This window comes from Vespula vulgaris, chromosome 23 (genome assembly GCF_905475345.1).
Source record: "Vespula vulgaris chromosome 23, iyVesVulg1.1, whole genome shotgun sequence".
Taxonomy (NCBI): Eukaryota; Metazoa; Arthropoda; class Insecta; order Hymenoptera; family Vespidae; genus Vespula; species Vespula vulgaris.
Window position 1 is genome coordinate 1,346,123 of NC_066608.1, and position 24,809 is coordinate 1,370,931.

The 24,809-nt window shown below is 37.1% G+C and overlaps 1 protein-coding gene across 1 annotated transcript; it reads right to left on the reverse strand.

Annotated features, from left to right (window-relative positions):
* Nucleotides 1-17,982: 17,982 nt before the first annotated feature.
* LOC127071902 (FMRFamide-related neuropeptides-like) lies at nt 17,983-23,610 on the reverse strand. Its single transcript, XM_051011712.1, has 5 exons — nt 23,604-23,610; nt 21,405-21,755; nt 21,081-21,350; nt 20,757-21,026; nt 17,983-20,594 (listed from the first exon to the last, which is right to left on the reverse strand). The coding sequence occupies exons 1-5, from the start codon at nt 23,608-23,610 to the stop codon at nt 20,548-20,550; spliced, it is 945 nt and encodes a 314-aa protein (XP_050867669.1). The 3' UTR covers nt 17,983-20,547.
* Nucleotides 23,611-24,809: the final 1,199 nt, after the last annotated feature.

A 24,809-nucleotide genomic window follows, 5' to 3' on the forward strand; every position in this document is an offset into this window, starting at 1 on the left:
ACAAATATTCTATAATCACATAATTAGGAGAGAAAAATAAAATTTATAGAGAAATAATGCCAAAAAATACGAAAAAGAAAAAGGAGGCAATATGCAATCATCACTTTTATTTTCATTAATATTTCTTTTTCAGTACTATTGTCACGATTTACTAACAATACACCATAAAAAACACATTTTTAGGAATCGAGTGATATAGTGGAACATAATGTATCTTAAAAAATAAATACTAATTACTCGTAATTAAGAGAAGAACGACGAAGCTTCTGTCACGACTTGGCAACATTGACTTCTATGGTAAAAAGATTCTCATCCTGCACGTACTTAACGCCATCTTGATTAATGTCGTCTGAAATAAACGCAATTTCTCGATTTAATAATCGAGAATATAAAATTTTTATAAATGCGATATTCAAGTATAGAAATAATCGGAATGCACCGCAAATGTTATATAATCACATAATTAGGATAGAAAAGGGAAATCTGTAGAGAAATAATGCAAAAAAATACGAAAAAAAGAAAAGACACAATATGTAGTTCTCACTTTTATTTTCACTAATATTTCTTTTTCAATACCGTTTTCAGTACCGTTTCAGTTTCTCAAATCTATATTACTACTATGTAAAAGCATTTTCAGTAACAATGATAAAATTAAACTATGACTAAGAGCCATTTTCCAAGAGTTCTGTGGAACCTTCGAAAATAACTCAATAGTCTCCTCTTGAACTACAATTTGTGGTAGCCTCGCCTCTTAGGTATATACCCTCTTCTGTGCTTCGTGCTCTAACCATAATTATTGAAAACATTCCATAACTATGGTCAATATCAAAGAACTAAAACTGTTCCTGATTCTAAAATATGGAAGAAGACCAATAAATCTAACACAACTCTAAAACCATTCTGAAACAAATACAGAAATCACGGAAGAAAAACGAGAATTAATACATCAATTGCTGAAAATCTTAATCTAAAAATTGATCAACTTATTCTATGTTCTACGTGTTGTGATTTTACAATTCTCTTTGTCTTTTTTCAATGCCTCTACTCTATATTATTTTTTCAAAAGCAATGACTCTACTTTACTTTATTCTTACAAAAACAATGACTCTATTGAGACTTTTCTTTTATGAACAAAATAGATTGAATATTTCATTTATTTTTCATGTAACAATAATCAAAATATCTCAGACGATTCCTTTTAACAAGTAACTATTCTAATTAAACTTACTTGTACGCATCGAAGAGATGTATAAACTGGTATATACTGATATGGACGTTCTATATTGTAGCTTGTGAAATTCTGAAAAATGTAAGATCATATTAGCATAATACAAGATTAAAAGTGTGTAAATAATATATGTAGGGAATATCCAGAGATGGTGTATGTATGTATACTTATATATATCGTATACCTATATATGTATACATATAATATACATAGTGATTGTATACTATATGTGTACATATATATTTATATGATCTTATTCTATTTGTATATATGATTGTACATGTACACATGTGTGTGTGTGTGTGTGTGTGTGTGTATATGATCGTATACCTCTGTGTTTGTGTGTTGAGCCTCATGAAAATCGTGTGTTTGACTATCGATTGATATGTAAAAAGAGGATGTACGTTAGAAAAAATTTATCAATTACCTGTAATTATACGAAGCGAGGAAACACCGTGTATACTTGTCACTGCGTCCAAGATGATGACAAGCCACTGACAAAACAGAAAAGTAGATCCATAATTCGATAACGTCATAGCAGAACCAAACGAGTCAAATCAAATATTATGTTTTACAATTCAAAATAACAAAAACTATAATATTAGTCATAAATAATACGATATGGATGACAAATGTAATTAATTCGAATTTTAAACATGGACAATAATTTTCTACTGAAATAATCATATTTTTTAACGACATAGAAACATTAAATAGATACGCACTTATATCACAAGTACCTATATTATCTCTATGTTTGTATATTACGCGCGAAATAATGAGCAATTAAATCGAAATAATTCGATGATTTGGTATATATCCAATATATACGTGTGATATGTACTTGTAGGTATAAGAAACAAATAATACCTCTTTGAATTTTTATTTACACATATCGAATAGGTACGATCGAAGTAATATATTACATGTCAATAATAATTCTATATAATCGAGAAAGCGCGAATATCGAAAAGAAAGAAACGAAGAAGAAATGATACATATGTAAAAATAGGTACATAGAGAACTAATCCATTGAAATGTATATAAACGATGAGTATTAAACCACGAAAATACGCATTACTTTTGAATAATACTACCCATATTATTTCTTAAAAAGTACTTATATTCGAAGCGAAAGTAGAGGACAAAAAAAGAAAGAAAAAACACAGAAATTTTTACACACAGATAATCTACACATGCAAATGAACGTCGAGTCGGCGCGACGCACCGAGCATTCGTAAAAATCGTATATCGCATGTACATATATACGTATATTATACACGCATACGTTCTTCAAAAAGAACGAGCATTCGATCTCATTATATACAATCGCGTTATGTCTCATCCTTCACACGCAGGAAATCCATAAAGAAAGAAGTGACTTATCGGTAGTAGTCATTGTTCCTTCAAACGACGAACATCCTCTTCATTCCGGACAACGAAGAACGATGCACTCTAATACGATGCTCTGCTGTTGTATCTCGTGAAATTCTTGAAAATATAAAAAATATGGGATCTCATATTAATACAGGATAAAATCAAAAGTGTGTGTGTGTGAAAAAAAGGAAAGATAGAAGAGTGTATGTGTATATATAATGCGTAAAACAATCCATACATGTGTGTGTACGTTTGTATGAATATATATGAAAATCGTGGATTATGAAACAAAATATCGATCAATCATAATTATAAACGAAAAATTATTGATCAGAGCATTGTTAAAACGGGTGAGAAGTATCGATATTGTGAAATCAAGCTAGAAAATTGAAAAAAAAGTACGCAATAGCTCCCCGGGGGATCAACGAAATTTTATATTCGCGAATATCTTTTAAACGCCATAACATCCCGAGTCGCGAACGCGGCCTCTCTAAAATCGCGTGTTTAACTATCGATTGGTGTATAATAATCAGGTGTACGTTAAAAAAAAAATCTGCTAATTACCTGTAATTAACAAAAACGACGGGGCGACGTATTTGCTTGATATGAACTGAAGCAGCAATGGCGTCATCTATACCGTGAACTAGGTAATGAAGCTAGAAGCGGCACATGCATCTGCATCATTTTAGAAATATAACGCACTAATAAATATATTAATTTTTCTTAATATTTTATTGAAAGAATAGCACAGAATATAATATTCAATCGCAAAAAAATCATTGAGAATGGTTATCAAATATCTTAATGTTTTCTTAAAATTCGCGCCAAATGCGTAGATTCCCGCGTAATATACCAACCCATGTTTCTTCTCTCTCTCCTACTTCGGGAGTCAAGAAACGATTACATAATAAATCGAATGATCAATGAATTTAACTTTCTATGATTAATATCTCTTGTAAATGTTCAGAAAGATATTTAATTATATTTGTCTATAGATTGTCTTATAAATATAAATTATTAAATAATTTCTATTCGAAAGTATTTATTATGTACTCGTTGGTAGGCAGAAGTTCTAATGGCTTTGAAAGAAGAAGAAGGTCCAAGGAAGAAGAAATTGATCGGAATAAGGTAAGAAAAAACAGAGATATAGTCTAGATTTCTGAACATTATTGATATATATAAATTTTGAAAAGCATTAGGATATTGACCAATATCATTTTTTGCAAAAATATCTCTTTACCATCGCAAAATTTGCGAACAAAATTACTCTCTCTCGTTGCTGTCACACAGATGCCGCATACATTCACACAAATCCATGGAATAGAGTATAAAAACATTGGCTCCAATCTGTGAAAATACTGACCTGTGTAAATTAGTACGCTTCATTCGTTATTTCTTAGACAAATTCGTCCTTTTAATGCAAAGGTAAGCACAAACAAATACTCTTTTATTCGTTCGTACACATTTCCTATGCTTAGCTACATAAGAATTTCAAATTAGTTTTCTTCTATATTCCGACGAGTGCATATCGAGAATCTATCTTTTTAAACGCGAAAGCTCAGAAATTAATATTTTCTATAAGTTTTTACAATTATTTAAACAGTTTTTCTGTATTATTACAAAAAACTAATATATAAATAATAATACATTCGTTTAACAACACAAAGACCGTATCATGCAAGAAACAAAATAATTTCAATTTAATATTTTAATACTTGGCAATTTTCGTCACAGCGTCATTGATTTCGTGCAACATAACATACACGACTTTTATTTACTTTGATTATTATTTCGTTAGTCTCCTTTTGTACGCCGACGAGTGCGTATCTCAATACTCGTAGATATGCTCCCCGCAAGTAAAAGAGAAGAGTTAATGTAAGTAAATTAATCGATCACTCATTCATTCAATAATTTATACGATTTCTATCTTTGTAGAATTAAACGGAGTGGTGGGGATACGGGGCCACTTGGGGGAAATATAAAGCGGCCGCCTTTGGCAGTGGGTCCATTCATGCTTCGAATTTCCACCATTCAAATCTCAATCCTTGCGGTACGCACGCTCCGCAAGTAAAAGAAAAGAGTAATGTAAGTAAATTAATCGATCACTCATTCATTCAATAATTTATACGATTTCTATCTTTGTAGAATTAAACGGAGTGGTGGGGATACGGGGCCACTTGGGGGAAATATAAAGCGGCCGCCTTTGGCAGTGAGTCCATTCATGCTTCGAATTTCCACCATTCAAATCTCAATCTTTGCGGTACGCACGCTCCGCAAGTAAAAGAAAAGAGTAATGTAAGTAAATTAATCGATCACTCATTCATTCAATAATTTATACGATTTCTATCTTTGTAGAATTAAACGGAGTGGTGGGGATACGGGGCCACTTGGGGGAAATATAAAGCGGCCGCCTTTGGCAGTGGGTCCATTCATGCCTGGAATTTCCACCATTCAAATCTCAATCCTTGCGGTACGCACGCTCCGCAAGTAAAAGAAAAGAGTAATGTAAGTAAATTAATCGATCACTCATTCATTCAATAATTTATACGATTTCTATCTTTGTAGAATTAAACGGAGTGGTGGGGATACGGGGCCACTTGGGGGAAATATAAAGCGGCCGCCTTTGGCAGTGGGTCCATTCATGCTTCGAATTTCCACCATTCAAATCTCAATCCTTGCGGTACGCACGCTCCGCAAGTAAAAGAAAAGAGTAATGTAAGTAAATTAATCGATCACTCATTCATTCAATAATTTATACGATTTCTATCTTTGTAGAATTAAACGGAGTGGTGGGGATACGGGGCCACTTGGGGGAAATATAAAGCGGCCGCCTTTGGCAGTGGGTCCATTCATGCCTCGAATTTCCACCATTCAAATCTCAATCCTTGCGGTACGCACGCTCCGCAAGTAAAAGAAAAGAGTAATGTAAGTAAATTAATCGATCACTCATTCATTCAATAATTTATACGATTTCTATCTTTGTAGAATTAAACGGAGTGGTGGGGATACGGGGCCACTTGGGGGAAATATAAAGCGGCCGCCTTTGGCAGTGGGTCCATTCATGCCTCGAATTTCCACCATTCAAATCTCAATCCTCGCGGTACGCACGCTCCGCAAGTAAGAGAGAAGAGTTAATGTAAGACCATTAATCGATCACTCGTTCATTCAATAATTTATACGATTTGTTTTGTTTTAGAACTACATCTTGAAATATTAACCTCCGGATGGCAGCATATTACAAGGTTTTATCTTATATTTCGGGTGGGACCCTTGGGAGGGGCCCAAGGGTGTGGGCCTCCGGGCGGGTTACTCTATCCATAACTTTTTCCTTTTCGTTTCCCTTTTATTCCTTTTTTGCTATAGGTTTTATCTTCGTGGAATCATCGCTGCGCGCAACCATAACAAAATTGGCCCTGTGATTGTCTTTCACTACATCGACGAGAGGAGAGTAGTGAAGCAGTGAGACTAAGAAACATTCCCTGAATGCCATAGAAGCGAGTACTGACGAAGATTTTACGCAAGTACAATGTTGTCTCATTCTTATTTTCCACTTTCTATACTATTCCTTTTGTTTTAGATTTCCACTTTGCACTCTCGGAGGTCGTTGACAGTCTTTCTTCATGGGGGACATAGAAATTTCCATAGGATGCCATAGGAGCGCGGACTAACGAAGATTTTACGCAAGTACAATGTTGTCTCATTCTTATTTTCCACTTTCTATACTATTCTTTTTGTTTTAGATTTCCACTTTGCACTCTCGGAGGTCGTTGACAGTCTTCCTCCATGGGGGACATAGGAATTTCCATAGGATACCATGGGAGCGCGGACTAACGAAGATTTTACGCAAGTACAATGTTGTCTCATTCTTATTTTCCACTTTCTATACTTTCTTTTTTGTTTTAGATTTCCACTGTGCACTCTCGGAGGTCGTTGACAGTCTTCCTCCATGGGGGACATAGAAATTTCCATAGGATGCCATAGGAGCGCGGACTAACGAAGATTTTACGCAAGTACAATGTTGTCTCATTCTTATTTTCCACTTTCTATACTATTCTTTTTGTTTTAGATTTCCACTTTGCACTCTCGGAGGTCGTTGACAGTCTTCCTCCATGGGGGACATAGGAATTTCCATAGGATACCATGGGAGCGCGGACTAACGAAGATTTTACGCAAGTACAATGTTGTCTCATTCTTATTTTCCACTTTCTATACTTTCTTTTTTGTTTTAGATTTCCACATTGCACTCTCGGAGGTCGTTGACAGTCTTCCTCCATGGGGGACATAGAAATTTCCATAGGATGCCATAGGAGCGAGTATTAACGAATAGTTAATAGGAGTACACAAAAGATTATTGATTTTAGACTTAAATGCGAAGTGGGGATACATGCCATCGAGTGACGACAACAAAGTCGGTTCTTTGGCCGACCATAACAGTTACTAGTTCATTTGTGTTTTGGACTTCGACGAGAGAACTTGGAAATTTTCACAGACTGCCATAAGAGCGAGGACTAACGAAGATTTTACGCAAGTACAATGTTGTCTCATTCTTATTTTCCACTTTCTATACTTTCTTTTTTGTTTTAGATTTCCACTGTGCACTCTCGGAGGCCGTTGACAGTCTATCTGCATGGGGGACATAGAAATTTCCATAGGATGCCATAGGAGCGAGGACTAGCGAAGATTTTACGCAAGTACAATGTTGTCTCATTCTTATTTTCCACTTTCTATACTATTCTTTTTGTTTTAGATTTCCACTTTGCACTCTCGGAGGTCGTTGACAGTCTTCCTCCATGGGGGACATAGGAATTTCCATAGGATGCCATGGGAGCGCGGACTAACGAAGATTTTACGCAAGTACAATGTTGTATCATTCTTATTTTCCACTTTCTATACTTTCTTTTTTGTTTTAGATTTCCACTGTGCACTCTCGGAGGCCGTTGACAGTCTATCTGCATGGGGGACATAGAAATTTCCATAGGATGCCATAGGAGCGAGGACTAGCGAAGATTTTACGCAAGTACAATGTTGTCTCATTCTTATTTTCCACTTTCTATACTATTCTTTTTGTTTTAGATTGTCAATGTGCTCTCTCGGAGGCCGTTGACAGCCTTTCTCCATGGGGGACATAGAAATTTCCATAGGATTACATAGGAGCGAGTATTAACGAATAGTTAATAGGAGTATACAAAAGATTATTGATTTTAGACTTAAATGCGAAGTGGGGATACATGCCATCGAGTGACGACAACAAAGTCGGTTCTTTGGCCGACCATAACAGTTACTAGTTCATTTGTGTTTTTGACTTCGACGAGAGAACTTGGAAATTTTCACAGAGTGCCATAAGAGCGAGGACTAACGAAGATTTTACGCAAGTACAATGTTGTATCATTCTTATTTTCCACTTTCTATACTTTCTTTTTGTTTTAGATTTCCACTGTGCACTCTCGGAGGTCGTTGACAGTCTTCCTCCATGGGGGACATAGAAATTTCCATAGGATGCCATAGGAGCGCGGACTAACGAAGATTTTACGCAAGTACAATGTTGTATCATTCTTATTTTCCACTTTCTATACTTTCTTTTTGTTTTAGATTTCCACTGTGCACTCTCGGAGGTCGTTGACAGTCTTCCTCCATGGGGGACATAGAAATTTCCATAGGATGCCATAGGAGCGAGTATTAACGAATAGTTAATAGGAGTACACAAAAGATTATTGATTTTAGACTTAAATGCGAAGTGGGGATACATGCCATCGAGTGACGACAACAAAGTCGGTTCTTTGGCCGACCATAACAGTTACTAGTTCATTTGTGTTTTGGACTTCGACGAGAGAACTTGGAAATTTTCACAGACTGCCATAAGAGCGAGGACTAACGAAGATTTTACGCAAGTACAATGTTGTCTCATTCTTATTTTCCACTTTCTATACTTTCTTTTTTGTTTTAGATTTCCACTGTGCACTCTCGGAGGCCGTTGACAGTCTATCTGCATGGGGGACATAGAAATTTCCATAGGATGCCATAGGAGCGAGGACTAGCGAAGATTTTACGCAAGTACAATGTTGTCTCATTCTTATTTTCCACTTTCTATACTATTCTTTTTGTTTTAGATTGTCAATGTGCACTCTCGGAGGTCGTTGACAGTCTTCCTCCATGGGGGACATAGAAATTTCCATAGGATGCCATAGGAGCGAGTATTAATGAATAGTTAATAGGAGTATACAAAAGATTATTGATTTTAGACTTAAATGCGAAGTGGGGATACATGCCATCGAGTGACGACAACAAAGTCGGTTCTTTGGCCGACCATAACAGTTACTAGTTCATTTGTGTTTTTGACTTCGACGAGAGAACTTGGAAATTTTCACAGAGTGCCATAAGAGCGAGGACTAACGAAGATTTTACGCAAGTACAATGTTGTCTCATTCTTATTTTCCACTTTCTATACTTTCTTTTTTGTTTTAGATTTCCACTGTGCACTCTCGGAGGCCGTTGACAGTCTATCTGCATGGGGGACATAGAAATTTCCATAGGATGCCATAGGAGCGAGGACTAGCGAAGATTTTACGCAAGTACAATGTTGTCTCATTCTTATTTTCCACTTTCTATACTATTCTTTTTGTTTTAGATTTCCACTTTGCACTCTCGGAGGTCGTTGACAGTCTTCCTCCATGGGGGACATAGGAGTTTCCATAGGATGCCATGGGAGCGCGGACTAACGAAGATTTTACGCAAGTACAATGTTGTATCATTCTTATTTTCCACTTTCTATACTTTCTTTTTTGTTTTAGATTTCCACTGTGCACTCTCGGAGGCCGTTGACAGTCTATCTGCATAGGGGACATAGAAATTTCCATAGGATGCCATAGGAGCGAGGACTAGCGAAGATTTTACGCAAGTACAATGTTGTCTCATTCTTATTTTCCACTTTCTATACTATTCTTTTTGTTTTAGATTGTCAATGTGCTCTCTCGGAGGCCGTTGACAGCCTTTCTCCATGGGGGACATAGAAATTTCCATAGGATTACATAGGAGCGAGTATTAACGAATAGTTAATAGGAGAATACAAAAGATTATTGATTTTAGACTTAAATGCGAAGTGGGGATACATGCCATCGAGTGACGACAACAAAGTCGGTTCTTTGGCCGACCATAACAGTTACTAGTTCATTTGTGTTTTGGACTTCGACGAGAGAACTTGGAAATTTTCACAGACTGCCATAAGAGCGAGGACTAACGAAGATTTTACGCAAGTACAATGTTGTCTCATTCTTATTTTCCACTTTCTATACTATTCTTTTTGTTTTAGATTTCCACTGTGCACTCTCGGTGGTCGTTGACAGTCTTCCTCCATGGTGGACATAGAAATTTCTATAGGATGCCATAGGAGCGCGGACTAACGAAGATTTTACGCAAGTACAATGTTGTCTCATTCTTATTTTCCACTTTCTATACTTTCTTTTTTGTTTTAGATTTCCACTTTGCACTCTCGGAGGTCGTTGACAGTCTTCCTCCATGGGGGACATAGAAATTTCCATAGGATGCCATAGGAGCGCGGACTAACGAAGATTTTACGCAAGTACAATGTGTTACACTCACATTTTCGTATTTCTATACTGTTTCTTTTGTTTTAGAGTACGTTCTGTGCCTTCCGGGGACTTTAGCAATCTACCACCAGGAATGGACTTAGAAATTTTTGCCCCTTACGGGGACTTTGACAATCTACCACCAGAAGTGGACTTAGAAATTTTTGCCCCTTTCGGGGACTTGGACAATCTACCACCTGGAGTGGACTTAGAAATTTTTGCCCGTTTCGGGGACTTTGACAATCTACCACCAGGAATGGACTTAGAAATTTTTGCCCCTTACGGGGACTTTGACAATCTACCACCTGGAGTGGACTTAGAAATTTTTGCCCCTTTCGGGGACTTTGACAATCTACCACCTGGAGTGGACTTAGAAATTTTTGCCCCTTTCGGGGACTTTGACAATCTACCACCAGGAATGGACTTAGAAATTTTTGCCCCTTACGGGGACTTTGACAATCTACCACCAGGAATGGACTTAGAAATTTTTGCCCCTTACGGGGACTTTGACAATCTACCACCAGAAGTGGACTTAGAAATTTTTGCCCCTTTCGGGGACTTTGACAATCTACCACCTGGAGTGGACTTAGAAATTTTTGCCCCTTTCGGGGACTTTGACAATCTACCACCTGGAGTGGACTTAGAAATTTTTGCCCCTTTCGGGGACTTTGACAATCTACCACCTGGAGTGGACTTAGAAATTTTTGCCCCTTTCGGGGACTTTGACAATCTACCACCAGGAATGGACTTAGAAATTTTTGCCCCTTACGGGGACTTTGACAATCTACCACCAGAAGTGGACTTAGAAATTTTTGCCCCTTTCGGGGACTTGGACAATCTACCACCTGGAGTGGACTTAGAAATTTTTGCCCCTTTCGGGGACTTTGACAATCTACCACCAGGAATGGACTTAGAAATTTTTGCCCCTTTCGGGGACTTTGACAATCTACCACCAGGAATGGACTTAGAAATTTTTGCCCCTTTCGGGGACTTTGACAATCTACCACCAGGAATGGACTTAGAAATTTTTGCCCCTTTCGGGGACTTTGACAATCTACCACCTGGAGTGGACTTAGAAATTTTTGCCCCTTTCGGGGACTTTGACAATCTACCACCTGGAGTGGACTTAGAAATTTTTGCCCCTTTCGGGGACTTTGACAATCTACCACCTGGAGTGGACTTAGAAATTTTTGCCCCTTTCGGGGACTTTGACAATCTACCACCTGGAGTGGACTTAGAAATTTTTGCCCCTTTCGGGGACTTTGACAATCTACCACCTGGAGTGGACTTAGAAATTTTTGCCCCTTTCGGGGACTTTAACAATCTACCACCTGGAGTGGACTTAGAAATTTTTGCCCCTTTCGGGGACTTTGACAATCTACCACCAGGAATGGACTTAGAAATTTTTGCCCCTTACGGGGACTTTGACAATCTACCACCTGCAGTGGACTTAGAAATTTTTGCCCCTTTCGGGGACTTTGACAATCTACCACCTGGAATGGACTTAGAAATTTTTGCCCCTTTCGGGGACTTTGACAATCTACCACCTGGAGTGGACTTAGAAATTTCTGTGTCTTCAGGGGATGTTGACAATCTACCAGCAGGAATGGACTTAGGAATTTTCGCAGGATGCCATTCGAGCGAGTATTCACGAAGATTTAAAGTAAATATATTTCTCTATCATATATTTCTTGAATAATTTATACAATTTCTTTTCATAACTGTGATATCAATTATTTTGTTTCAATTTTTCTGTTTCAGAACTTTATTGCAATCGTGCGCGTAGCAATGAAGTAATCGAGTGTTTTTACCGCTAAAATAAAAATTTCGCGAAGTAGAAGCAGTGTTTGTTCGTTCGCGTTTCGCGATTTAAACCTTAAGTGTTTTTGCATAGACTGCGTGCAATGCAGTCCTTAGAGTCAGTGTTTGTTCGCGTAGTTTTTTGATTTTTTAACAGTCGCACAGACTGTGATTATAATATATAGTAGAGTTTCGCGGAATAAATTCAGTGACCGTTCGTTAATAAATAACTACCGTGTATTAGAGTCAGTGCATCACCGAAGAGGATCTCAACCAACTTCGATGTCGACCTACCTCATTTTCAACCAACTGCAATTCGCCCACCCTTGATTCCGTCCTAAATCGCGGTGCAGTGTTTTGGAGCCATCGCAGAACTTCTCAAGTAGTAAGTTAATTTTTAAGTCCCTCCGATCACTCAATCATGTCGAGGACGAAAGGTCCGAATCGGCACGAGTGATTGGTTGTAATTTATAATTTAAGAGCATTGAGTGACCACTAGGAAATTTCTTTCGATTTTTTGTTTTGGATGGTTTTCGAGTTTCCTTAGATTTATTAGTTTTCTTCCAAGTTTTCGAATAAGAGTAGTTAATAATGGTTATCGAATGTTCTATAGTTGTTGGTTGGGCATGAAGCAAAGAAGAGGCTATATGTCGAAGAGGTTCCCAGAAACTGTGGTTGAAGAGGACTGCTATTGGATTGTTGTTTTATTTTGGAAGGTTCGATAGATTAGTCGAAATAGATATATTTTAATTTCTATGTGGTTACCCAAAATGCTCTTATGTAATAATAATTTTGATTTCAGAAACTCGGACGACGTAGTAGCACTCCGTCTTTCATCCCACATTGGTACTCGTATGCGAATGGAATTATTACCTATGTTATTCATTTTTCTATTCAAGTCGAGTTGTAAATTTTTATTTTCTTTATATTTTCTCTTTTAAAGTTCTCTTTCTAATGTGCACTGAATAAAAGTGCATATGGAATTGATAAAAACGCACCGAAATGCATAGGAAGTTCTTTCTTTCCCGCGGTACGGGAAGTGAATATTCGTTTATATTAGGATCGGAAGATTTTCATTTTGATTTTCTCTTTTAATTTAAATTAAGTTATGTTCAGAATTTTATTCTCTAAATTAATTGTTCCGGTTTAATTGCTCAAGTTTCTTTCGGGTGGGACCCTTGGGAGGGGCCCTCGGGTGTGGGCCTTTGTGCGGGCTACTTTCTCAGTATCTTGCAAAGCTCTTTCCTCTTTATATTTTCTTCTCCTTTTCTTTTTCTTTTAATCTTTTTCTGTTTCAGGTGAGATCATCGAGGGATGGATCATCGAGGGATGGATCATCGAGGGATGGATCATCGAGGGAACGGTCAAGTGATTTTTATTTCTTTCATTATAGTACATTTATATTTATTCTGCACATTTCTACTTATTATAAGCATTTCTTTTATGTATAAGCAAGGTTATATTTATTATAGGCATATTTATTATATTTATTACATGCTTTCTATAGATTATACGTCTTTTTATTTATAGAAACGCATAGATACGTAATAGTTTAAACGATTACCCGAGATTAATTACTCTACTTTCTCTCGACTCTGGTACTTTGATTTTTTTCGGGTGAAGCGATCTTCAGTATATTCGTCCGTCGTTCCAAATTCTATCTTTCTCTTGCACTCTCGCACTCATTCCCGGTTTCTTTTCTCCTTTCTCTCTTCTTCTTTTTCTTCTTCACATCTGCTTTTACTATTTCTCTTTTTCTGTTTCTAAATCATCGAGGGATCGATCATCGTGGGATGTTTACACGGAAGTTAATGGAACCTCGCTGCATATAATTCAAATTATATTCAGAGAGGGTATGTCTCCTTGCTTCCGTACGCGACGATAGGGATAACATTCACGCGCGTGCTGGTCGTCACGCGCATGAGTGTTCGCGGTCGCGAGATTATAAGTCCTACCGAGGACTACGTTTTGATTTTTGAAATATAGACACGACCGGTCGTGTCTCGAGATGTCTGAAGCTGACGGTGCGGACGGTGGCGTTCTTCGTAAGCAGGGTCTCGTAAGCGTTCTCGTTCGTCTCCAGTTTTCTCATAAGCCGGAAACTCCCGATGCGGAAAGACATCTCGAACGCGAATTTTAGAGTAGAGTCACCGTTAGCCCGTGGGTCCCCAGATGCAGCTACCTCCTCGTGGTGGGACCTGGGTCGGTAGTACTTGCGATATATTGAAATCTGTCAAATTGTTTCTAAAATCTTTAATTAAATTATATATGTTATCTAAAATCTATAACGAAATTGTATATACAATCATATAGCGCAAGTACTACCGGGCGGATGGCTGCATATTTCAATCTCTTTCCAAAATCTCTTTTCTGACAAATTTCAATTAGAATAATTTAAATTAATTATATTTTAAATTGCTAATCATACTTTAACAGATAAATAGATTGAATATATCAAAATTTTAAATTAATAAAGTTATAAAATTAATACCGAAACGGACAGAAAACTTTTCTATAACACATATGTTCTCTGTCATTTATATTTATCCATGTTTACTTTCATTACTTATATACTTTTATTAATTATATTGATTATATACTTTTATTAATTATATTGATTATATACTTTTATTAATTATAGATTTTTGATAATTATATTGATTATATACTTTTATTTATTATATTCATTACTTTTATTAACTATTATTAATTATTAGTCTTGGGTGGGACCCTTGGGAGGGGCCCTCGGGTGTGGGCCTTAGGCGGGTTTCGTTCTTTCGCTAGGGAAAAATTGAACTCAATTATGTTACTCTGTCGAGTTAACCATTCTTCGAGATACACATTCATCGTTCGAAATTCTACTTTTCTCACTCGCATTTCCGCAAATACTCTCAGTTTCTTTTCTCCTTTATCTCTTCTTCCTTCTTTTCCTCTTTTCTTTTTATTCTTTTTGATCATCTTTTGATACTGTCTTTCTGTTTCAGGTTAGATTATCGAGGGAGCCATCATCTAGGGAGCCATCATCGAGGGACCGACCATCGTGAAATTAAATTTTTACAGGAAAGTATTTGAATGTAAATGTCTTTTTGCATATAATTTTACATGTAATTTTACATATAATTTTTGCTATTATATTTAATTTTTATCTTTTTAGGTTTTTCTTTATATTTAATTTTTATATTTTAATTTTTTGTCTTATATTTAATTTTTGCCTTTTTAATTTTTGCTCTTATATTTAATTTTTATTGTCTTTTAAATATTTGCTTTAATATTGAATTTTTACTATTTTTTTAATTCTTCTTTTAAATTTATGTTTTCTTTAATTCTTTTTCTGTTTCAGATTAGGTGACCGAGGGACCGATCATCGTGGGATCTTTACACGGAAGTTAATGGAACCTCTCTGCATATAATTCTTATTATATGCAGGGAGGGTATGTCTCCTTGCTTCCGTACGCGAATGATAGGTAAAACACTCACGCGTGTGACGGCCGGCACACGCGTGGGTGTTCGCGGACGCGAGATAAAGTCCTGCCGAGGACTACGTTTTGATTTTGAAATCGAATTAGACACGACCGGTCGTGTCTCGAGATGTCTGAAGCCGACGGAGTGGACGGTGGAGCGATCTGTAAGCGGGGTTTTATACATCTCCAGTTTGCTGAGAAATCTGAAGCTCCCGAAGCGGAAAGGCATCTCGGATCGCGGATTTTAGAGTAGACTCCCCGTTAGCCCGTGGGTCCCCAGATGCAGCTACCTCCACGCGGTGGGACCTGGGTCGGTAGTATTTGCGATATAGTGAAATCTATGTCTAAATTATTTCTAAAATCTATAATTAAATTATATATGTTATTTAAAATCTATAACAAAATTGTATATATAATCACATAGCGCAAGTACTACCGGGCGGATGGCTGCGTATTTCAATCTTTTTCCAAAATCTGTTTTCTGTCAAATTTCAATTAGAATAATTTAAATTTGTAATCATACTTTAACATATAAATTAAATTGCTCATCATACTTTAACATATAAATAGATTGAATATATTAAAATTCTAAATTAATAAAGTTATAAAATTAATACCGAAACGCACAGAAAACTTTTCTATGACACTTATGTTCTCTATCATTCATATTTATACATCTTTACTTTTATTACTTATATACTTTTATTAATTATAGATTTTTGATAACTTTATTGATTATATACTTTTATTTATTATATTCATTATTTTTATTAACTATTATTAATCATTAGTCTCGGGTGGGACCCTTGGGAGGGGCCCTCGGGTGTGGGCCTTAGGCGGGTTTCGTTCTTTCGCTAGGGAAATATTGAACTCAATTATGTTACTGTGATTTTCGTCGAGTTAACCATTCTTCGAGATACACATTCATCGTTCGAAATTCTACTTTTCTCACTCACACTTCTGCAAATACTCTCAGTTTCTTTTCTCTTTTGTCTCTTCTTCCTTCTTTTTCTCTTTTCTTTTTATCCTTTTTGATCATCTTTTGATACTGTCTTTCTGTTTCAGGTTAGATCATCGAGGGAGCCATCATCTAGGGAGCCATCATCGAGGGACCGACCATCGTGAAATTAAATTTTTACAGGAAAGTATTTGAATGTAAATGTCTTTTTGCATATAATTTTACATGTAATTTTACATATAATTTTTGCTATTATATTTAATTTTTATCTTTTTAGTTTTTTTCTTTATATTTAATTTTTATATTTTAATTTTTTCTCTTATATTTAATTTTTATTGTCTTTTAAATATTTGCTTTAATATTGAATTTTTACTATTTTTTTAATTCTTCTTTTAAATTTATGTTTTCTTTAATTCTTTTTCTGTTTCAGATTAGGTGACCGAGGGACCGATCATCGTGGGATTTTTACACGGAAGTTAATGGAACCTCTCTGCATATAATTCTTATTATATGCAGGGAGGGTATGTCTCCTTGCTTCCGTACGCGAATGATAGGTAAAACACTCACGCGTGTGACGGCCGGCACACGCGTGGGTGTTCGCGGACGCGAGATAAAGTCCTGCCGAGGACTACGTTTTGATTTTGAAATCGAATTAGACACGACCGGTCGTGTCTCGAGATGTCTGAAGCCGACGGTGTGGACGGTGGAGCGATCTGTAAGCGGGGTTTTACACATCTCCAGTTTGCTGAGAAATCTGAAGCTCCCGAAGTGGAAAGGCATCTCGGATCGTGGATTTTAGAGTAGAGTCCCCGTTAGTCCGCGGGTCTCTACTTGCAGCAACCTCCACGCGGTGGGACCTGGGTCGGTAATACTTGCGTTATGTCGAAATTTTCTGAGATACAAGTATTACCGAGCGAATGGCTGCACATTTCAAAATCTTTTCCAAAATCTTTTCTATGTAATTCTAAGTTACATTTCGCATGGTTTCATACATCTTTTGTATTTTCTACAATAAGCTTACAGTCATTTCTATTCATTGTAACGTATAGCTCTATAATGTAATAATTAATCGGGATTAATTATTATGGTTTCTCTCGGGTGGGTCCCATGAGTAGGGCTCATGGGCGTGGGCTTCTGTGCGGGTCTCCTTCTTTCTGCACCGAAAAATCGAGCTGGATTTTTCTACACTGGTTTTCGTCGATCTTTTATGTTCATCTTTTCTTCCCAATTTCATCTTCTTCACACGTGCATGTGTTCCATTACATCTTACGGATATTCTTTTCTTTCTTTTCTTTTCTGCTCCATCCTTTCCACGTGTGCGCACGTTCTGGCTTTCTTCTCTTGTCATTTCTTCTTCGCAAATCTCGATATATCCGCGCGGAATACGGGTAGGATAGAAAGCACACTTACGCCTGTGTCGGCGGGCACAGACGTGGTGTTCTCGGGCGCGAATAAAAGTCCTTCGGTAATGGACTTCGTTTGATTGCTAAAACGAAATGACTGGTTGTGTGTCGGTTTATGTGCTGCCGATTAAAATGGTTTGCTATCCGTAAGAGTGGACTGACCCTCCTCCAGTTAGCCGCCTGAATTCTCGGTTGTGCGTGGACGCCGCGAACGCGAATTTAGACTAGAGTCACCGTTATTATAACACTCCCGGGAGTGTTCGGGCGCGATTAAAAGTCCTGCCGGGGACTTCGTTTTATAGAACGTCGATCATTTGAACACACCGGTCACGCGAATTTCAGAGTAGAGACCCCGTTAGACCGTGGGTCTCCAACTGCAGCAACCTCCACGCGGTGGGACCTGGGTCGGAAGTACTTGTGTTTCATCAATATCTTATGGTGTGCAAGTATTGCCGAGCGAATGGCTGCGTTCTCTAAGGCTTGTCTAAAATTTCTTCTATGTAATTCCAAATTGAACATCGCAGGACGTACATATTATATTCTTTCTTACACTTTCCGTATATTCATTGGAAAAGTCACAGTGATTCCTATACTTTGAAATTGTTAGCTCTATAATAATTGAGATAATTGTTCAAAATTAATTATCACTGTTTCTATCGGGTGGGACCCATGGGAGGGGCTCATGGGCGTGGGCTTCTGTGCGGGTCTCCTTCTTTCGCTACCAAAAAATTCTGCTGGATTTTCGTACTCTGGTTTTGGTCGAGTATAGCGATATTCTATGCCCATCTTTTCTTTCCCATTTCATCATTTCCACACGTTCGTGCACGTGTTCCATTGCATCTTACAGATATTCTTTTCTTTCTTTTCTTCCTAGTTCTATGGTTCTCACATGCGCGCACGTTCCGGCTTCCTTTTCTTCTATTTCTCTTCCTCTTCTTCTCCTCTTCACCGATTTCGATACATCGGCGAAGGTCCAATGTATCGTCGAATGGTTTGTTTCATATTCGATTGTTAGACGCGAATACGGGTAAGATAGAAAGAACATTTGCGCGTGTGTCGGCGGGCACAGGCGTGGTGTTCCCGGGCGCGATTAAAAGTCCTACGATAATGGACTTCGTTTGATTGCTAAAAACGAACGAATGACCGGTCGTGATACGGTCATCGGATGACTGTAGAGTGAGACGGTCTATGTGCTACTGAGGAGGATGGTATATGGCTATTTGTAAGGATGTTCAGTCCGTTGACTGACCCACCTTATATCTATAGTCACCTGAGTCCATGGTGAGGTGTATGCAACCCCGCGGGACCGCGAATTAGAGTAGAGTCACCGTTATTCTAGCACTCACGTGGATGTTCGGGCGCGATTAAAGTCCTACCGTGGACTTCGTTTTATTGTTCGAAATACGAAAGGCACGGACGGTCGTGCTTAAAGGTGGGATGTGGGCATCCGAGGCTGACGGCCTCAACGTTATCCCCAGTAGGATACCGTTGCGGACTTGATGTCTCTGTTCGCTCATGTTGCCTCGCGAACACCGGGAACGCGTATTTTAGAGTAGAGCTACCGTTGTACTAACACCACGTGAGTGTTCGGGCGCGAATTAAGTGTCCTACCGTGGACTTAGTTTCATTTGCTTAATATAGAGATAAGATTACGCCGGTAATGCGTATTTTGCAGTAGAGTCATTCGGACACTCACGTGAGTGTCCGAGCGCGATTAAAAGTCCTACCGAGGACTTCGTTTTATTTGTGCGGCGATTATTTGTTCACGCCGGTCTCGCGGATCTTAGAGAGTAGAGTCCCCGTTAGCTCGTGGGTCCCCAGATGCAGCAACCTCCAAGCGGTGGGACCTGGGTCGGTAATACTTGCGATATATCGAAATCTATGTCTTAATTATATTTAAAGTCTGTAACTAAATTATACGTGTAATTATAAAACGCAAGTATTACCGGGCGGATGGCTGCATATTTCTTTATTTTTACAACATCTCTAAGTTCAATTAACCGTTAAATTGATTACATTTTGAATTGTTAGTTGTACTTAATACACAGATAAATAAATTTGAATATAACAAAATTTTTAATTATTTTTCTAAGAGAACGCACAGAAATCTTTTCTGTCGTCTTTATGTTCATTATCATTCCTACTTATTCTTATTTACTTTTATTAATTATATACTTTTATTAGTTGTATTAGTTATATACTTTTATTAATTATTCGAAATATTTACTTTTATTTATTATATTTGTTATTTTTGAGAACTTTTAATTGTTGTATGTCTCGGGTGGAACTTTTGGCCGATTTACTGTTTCAGTATCTTTGCAGTGCTATTTTTCTCTTCTTTCTTTACTTTTTCTCTTTTTTCCTTTTTTTCTCCTCTTCTTCTTTAACTGTTGTCAAGGTCTCATATAACACCGGGCAAATAGTTGCATATTTCAATGTTTCTTTAATAACGGAGAAATATTTTCTTTTAAAATTACATTGTGAAGTGGGGATAATTTTCTTTGTGAGTTGAAAACAAAATCGGACCTCTCACCGACTTTAACAGTTAGTTGTGCTTTGGAATTCGACGAGAGCACATGGCAATTTGCGCAGATGCCATTCCTGCCAGTATTAACGAACAGTTTATTCAAATACATAACAGCTTATTTCATTCAGGATTTAAATGCGAGGTGGGGATACTGGGGTTCGGAAGACGACAATAGTGTCGGGTCTTTGGCCGATCTTTATAGATCGTGGTTCAGTTGTGCGTTGGACCTCGACGAGTGAACTTAGAAATTTTCGCACCTTTGTGGAACTTTAAAAATCTATCTCCATGTGTGGACTTAGAAATTTTCTCACCTTTGGGGGACTTTAAAAATCTATCTCCATGTGTGGACTTAGAAATTTTCGCACCTTTGTGGAACTTTAAAAATCTATCTCCATGTGTGGAATTAGAAATTTTCGCACCTTTGTGGAACTTTAAAAATCTATCTCCATGTGTGGACTTAGAAATTTTCGCACCTTTGTGGAACTTTAAAAATCTATCTCCATGTGTGGACTTAGAAATTTTCGCACCTTTGTGGAACTTTAAAAATCTATCTCCATGTGTGGACTTAGAAATTTTCTCACCTTTGGGGGACTTTAAAAATCTATCTCCATGTGTGGACTTAGAAATTTTCGCACCTTTGTGGAACTTTAAAAATCTATCTCCATGTGTGGAATTAGAAATTTTCGCACCTTTGTGGAACTTCAAATATCTATCTCCATGTGTGGACTTAGAAATTTTCGCACCTTTGTGGAACTTTAAAAATCTATCTCCATGTGTGGACTTAGAAATTTTCGCACCTTTGTGGAACTTTAAAAATCTATCTCCATGTGTGGACTTAGAAATTTTCGCACCTTTGTGGAACTTTAAAAATCTATCTCCATGTGTGGACTTAGAAATTTTCGCACCTTTGTGGAACTTTAAAAATCTATCTCCATGTGTGGACTTAGAAATTTTCTCACCTTTGGGGGACTTTAAAAATCTATCTCCATGTGTGGACTTAGAAATTTTCGCACCTTTGTGGAACTTTAAAAATCTATCTCCATGTGTGGAATTAGAAATTTTCGCACCTTTGTGGAACTTTAAAAATCTATCTCCATGTGTGGACTTAGAAATTTTCGCACCTTTGTGGAACTTTAAAAATCTATCTCCATGTGTGGACTTAGAAATTTTCGCACCTTTGTGGAACTTTAAAAATCTATCTCCATGTGTGGACTTAGAAATTTTCGCACCTTTGTGGAACTTTAAAAATCTATCTCCATGTGTGGACTTAGAAATTTTCGCACCTTTGTGGAACTTTAAAAATCTATCTCCATGTGTGGACTTAGAAATTTTCTCACCTTTGGGGGACTTTGAAAATCTACCTCCACGAGTGGACTTAGAAATTTCCGCAGGATGCCGAATTCGAATATTAACGAAGACTTAATGTAAGTATATTTTTCTATCATATATTTGTTGAATGATTTTGTTTTCATTATAACAATGATACTAATTATTTCGTTTGTATTTTTGTTTCAGAACCTCGTTGCAGACGCGCGCGTTACAATGATGTAATCGAGTGTTAGTATCGCTAAAATAAATTTATCGCGAAGTAGAAGCAGTGTTTGTTCGTTCGCGTTTCGCGATTTAAACCATAAGTGTTTTTGCATAGACTGCGTGCAATGCAGTCCTTAGAGTCAGTGTTTGTTCGCGTAGTTTTTTGATTTTTTAACAGTCGCACAGACTGTGATTATAATATATAGTAGAGTTTCGCGAAATAAATTCAGTGTCCGTTCGTTAATAAACAACTACCGCGTATTAGAGTCAGTGCATCACTGAAGAGGATCTCGACCAACTTCGATGTCGACCTACCTCATTTTCAACCAACTACAAATCGTCCACCCTCAATTTCGACCTAAATCGCGGTCCAGTGTTTTGGAGCCGTCGCAGAACTTCTTAAGTGGTGAGTTAATTTTTAAGTTCCTCCGATCACTCAATCATGTCGAGGACGAAAGGTCCGAATCGGCACGGGTGATTGGTTGTAATTAATTAGTAAAGGAGTAATGAGTGACCACGAGTAAATTTCTTCGGAGATTTACTCGTGAATGGTTCGTTATTTTTTTTTATTTATTTATTAGATCAGGATAGAGTCTTCTTGCTTAAACGCGTTAACTATAATTATTTGAAATTTTAAATATATGAATGCATTTTTAAATGACTTTGTCCCGCGAGTATGGTACAAAAATCGCGATATTCGTGAATTTTAATAATAAGTAAGCAAGAAGACATTCGCGATGGATAGTTTCTGGATTACAAGCGAGATTGTATAATTTATTTTCGAATAATTAGAATAATCGCTTGTAAGAAGGAGCGTCCAATGATTTTTCATTACATTCTTAGATAAAGATTAATCAATTTCATTAATAAAAGAAAAGTCTCAATAGAGTCATTGCTTTTGAAAGAGTAAAGTAGAGTAGAGTCATTGCTTTTGAAAGAATAGAGTAGAGAATAGACAAAGAGACTTGTAAAATCACAACGCGTAGAACATAGAACAATTTAATCTATTTTTAGCTTAGGATTTTCAGCAATTAATATATAAATTCTCGTTTCTCTACCGATGCTTTCTCGATTTTTCGTTTCAGGATTGGTTTAGAGTTGCGTTAGATTTGTTAGTTTCCTTCGATGTTTTAGAATAAGAGATAGTTCTAGTTTCTTGGCGATAGTTGACGATAGTACAAATATTCTATAGTAGTTGTTAGGGCACGAAGCAAAGAAGAGGCTATATGCCGAAGAGGCCCCCACAAATCGTGGCTCAAGAGGGCAACTATTAAAGTATAGAGTTATTTTCGAAGTTTCGACAGAACACTTCGAGAATAACTCTTAGTCATATTTTAATTATACCATGTTGTCACTCAGAATGCTCTTATATAATAATAATTTAATTTTCAGAAACTAAGAAGATCTATTCATTCCGTGTCCCATCTCACAGTGCCACGCGTTTGCGAATAGAAGTTTTACGTATTTTATACATCTTTATCATTAAAGCCGAGTGATAAATTTTTCCCATACTGTTTTTCTAAAGATCAATTAAATCCGTAATTTTATTTTTATAAAATTAAGTTTCAATATAAAGTAATAATTTCGGAACGTATAAAATATGGCAATTGTGAGGACCACTGAAAGTACACTGAGTGAAAGTGCACATGGGAATGAAACAAGAACATTGAAATACATAGCATATTCTTGTCTCACTTTTACAGGAAGGATACCTAACAGGATTCCAGTATTACCCAGCATATGGCTGCATATCGTAGATTGAATAATTATTTTAAACAGTTGATTAAATTGTTCATTAACTCTTCTATCTTCTGTCGGGTGGGACCCTTGGGAGGGGCCCTCGGGTGTGGGCCTTAGGCGGGTTTCGTTCTTTTACTGAAGAAAAATCTAATTCAATTACGATATCCTTATATTTTTATCAACTGGACCGATCTTCAAATTACACACAACGTTCGGAATTCTATTTTTCTCATGCGTACATACGCAAATTTTGCCTTCGTTTTTCCTTTTTCTGTCTGTCTATTCTTTTCCTATTTTCTTTATATCTGTTTCTCATTCTGTTTCATACTTTTTCTGTTTCAGGTTAGATCATCGAGGGACCGATCATCGAGAGACCGATCATCGAGGGACCCATCATCCTGTAATTAAATTTTTACAGGGAAGTTTTTGCATATAATTTTATATATAATTTTCGTTCTTATATTTAATTTCTATTATACTTTTAATTTTTGCTTTTGTATTTAACTTTTGTTAACTTTTTAATTTTTGTTTTTATATTTATGTTTTATTAACTTTTTAATTTTTTTATTATCTTTTTAATATTTGCTTTTATATTTAATTTTTATTATCTTTTTAATCTTCGTTCTTATATTTAGCACTACTATTATTTTTTTTTCTGTTTCAGATTAGGTGACTGATCATCGTGGGATCTTTACACGGAAGTTAATGGAACCTCTCTGCATATAATTCTTATTATATGCAGGGAGGGTATGTCTCCTTGCTTCCGTACGCGAATGATAGGTAAAACACTCACGCGTGTGACGGCCGGCACATGCGTGGGTGTTCGCGGACGCGAGATAAAGTCCTGCCGAGGACTACGTTTTGATTTTGAAATCGAATTAGACACGACCGGTCGTGTCTCGAGATGTCTGAAGCCGACGGTGTGGACGGTGGAGCGATCTGTAAGCGGGGTTTTACACATCTCCAGTTTGCTGAGAAATCTGAAGCTCCCGAAGTGGAAAGGCATCTCGGATCGTGGATTTTAGAGTAGAGTCCCCGTTAGTCCGCGGGTCTCTACTTGCAGCAACCTCCACGCGGTGGGACCTGGGTCGGTAATACTTGCGTTATGTCGAAATCTTATAAAATACAAGTATTACCGAGCGAATGGCTGCACATTTCAAAATCTTTTCCAAAATCTTTTCTATGTAATTCTAAGTTAC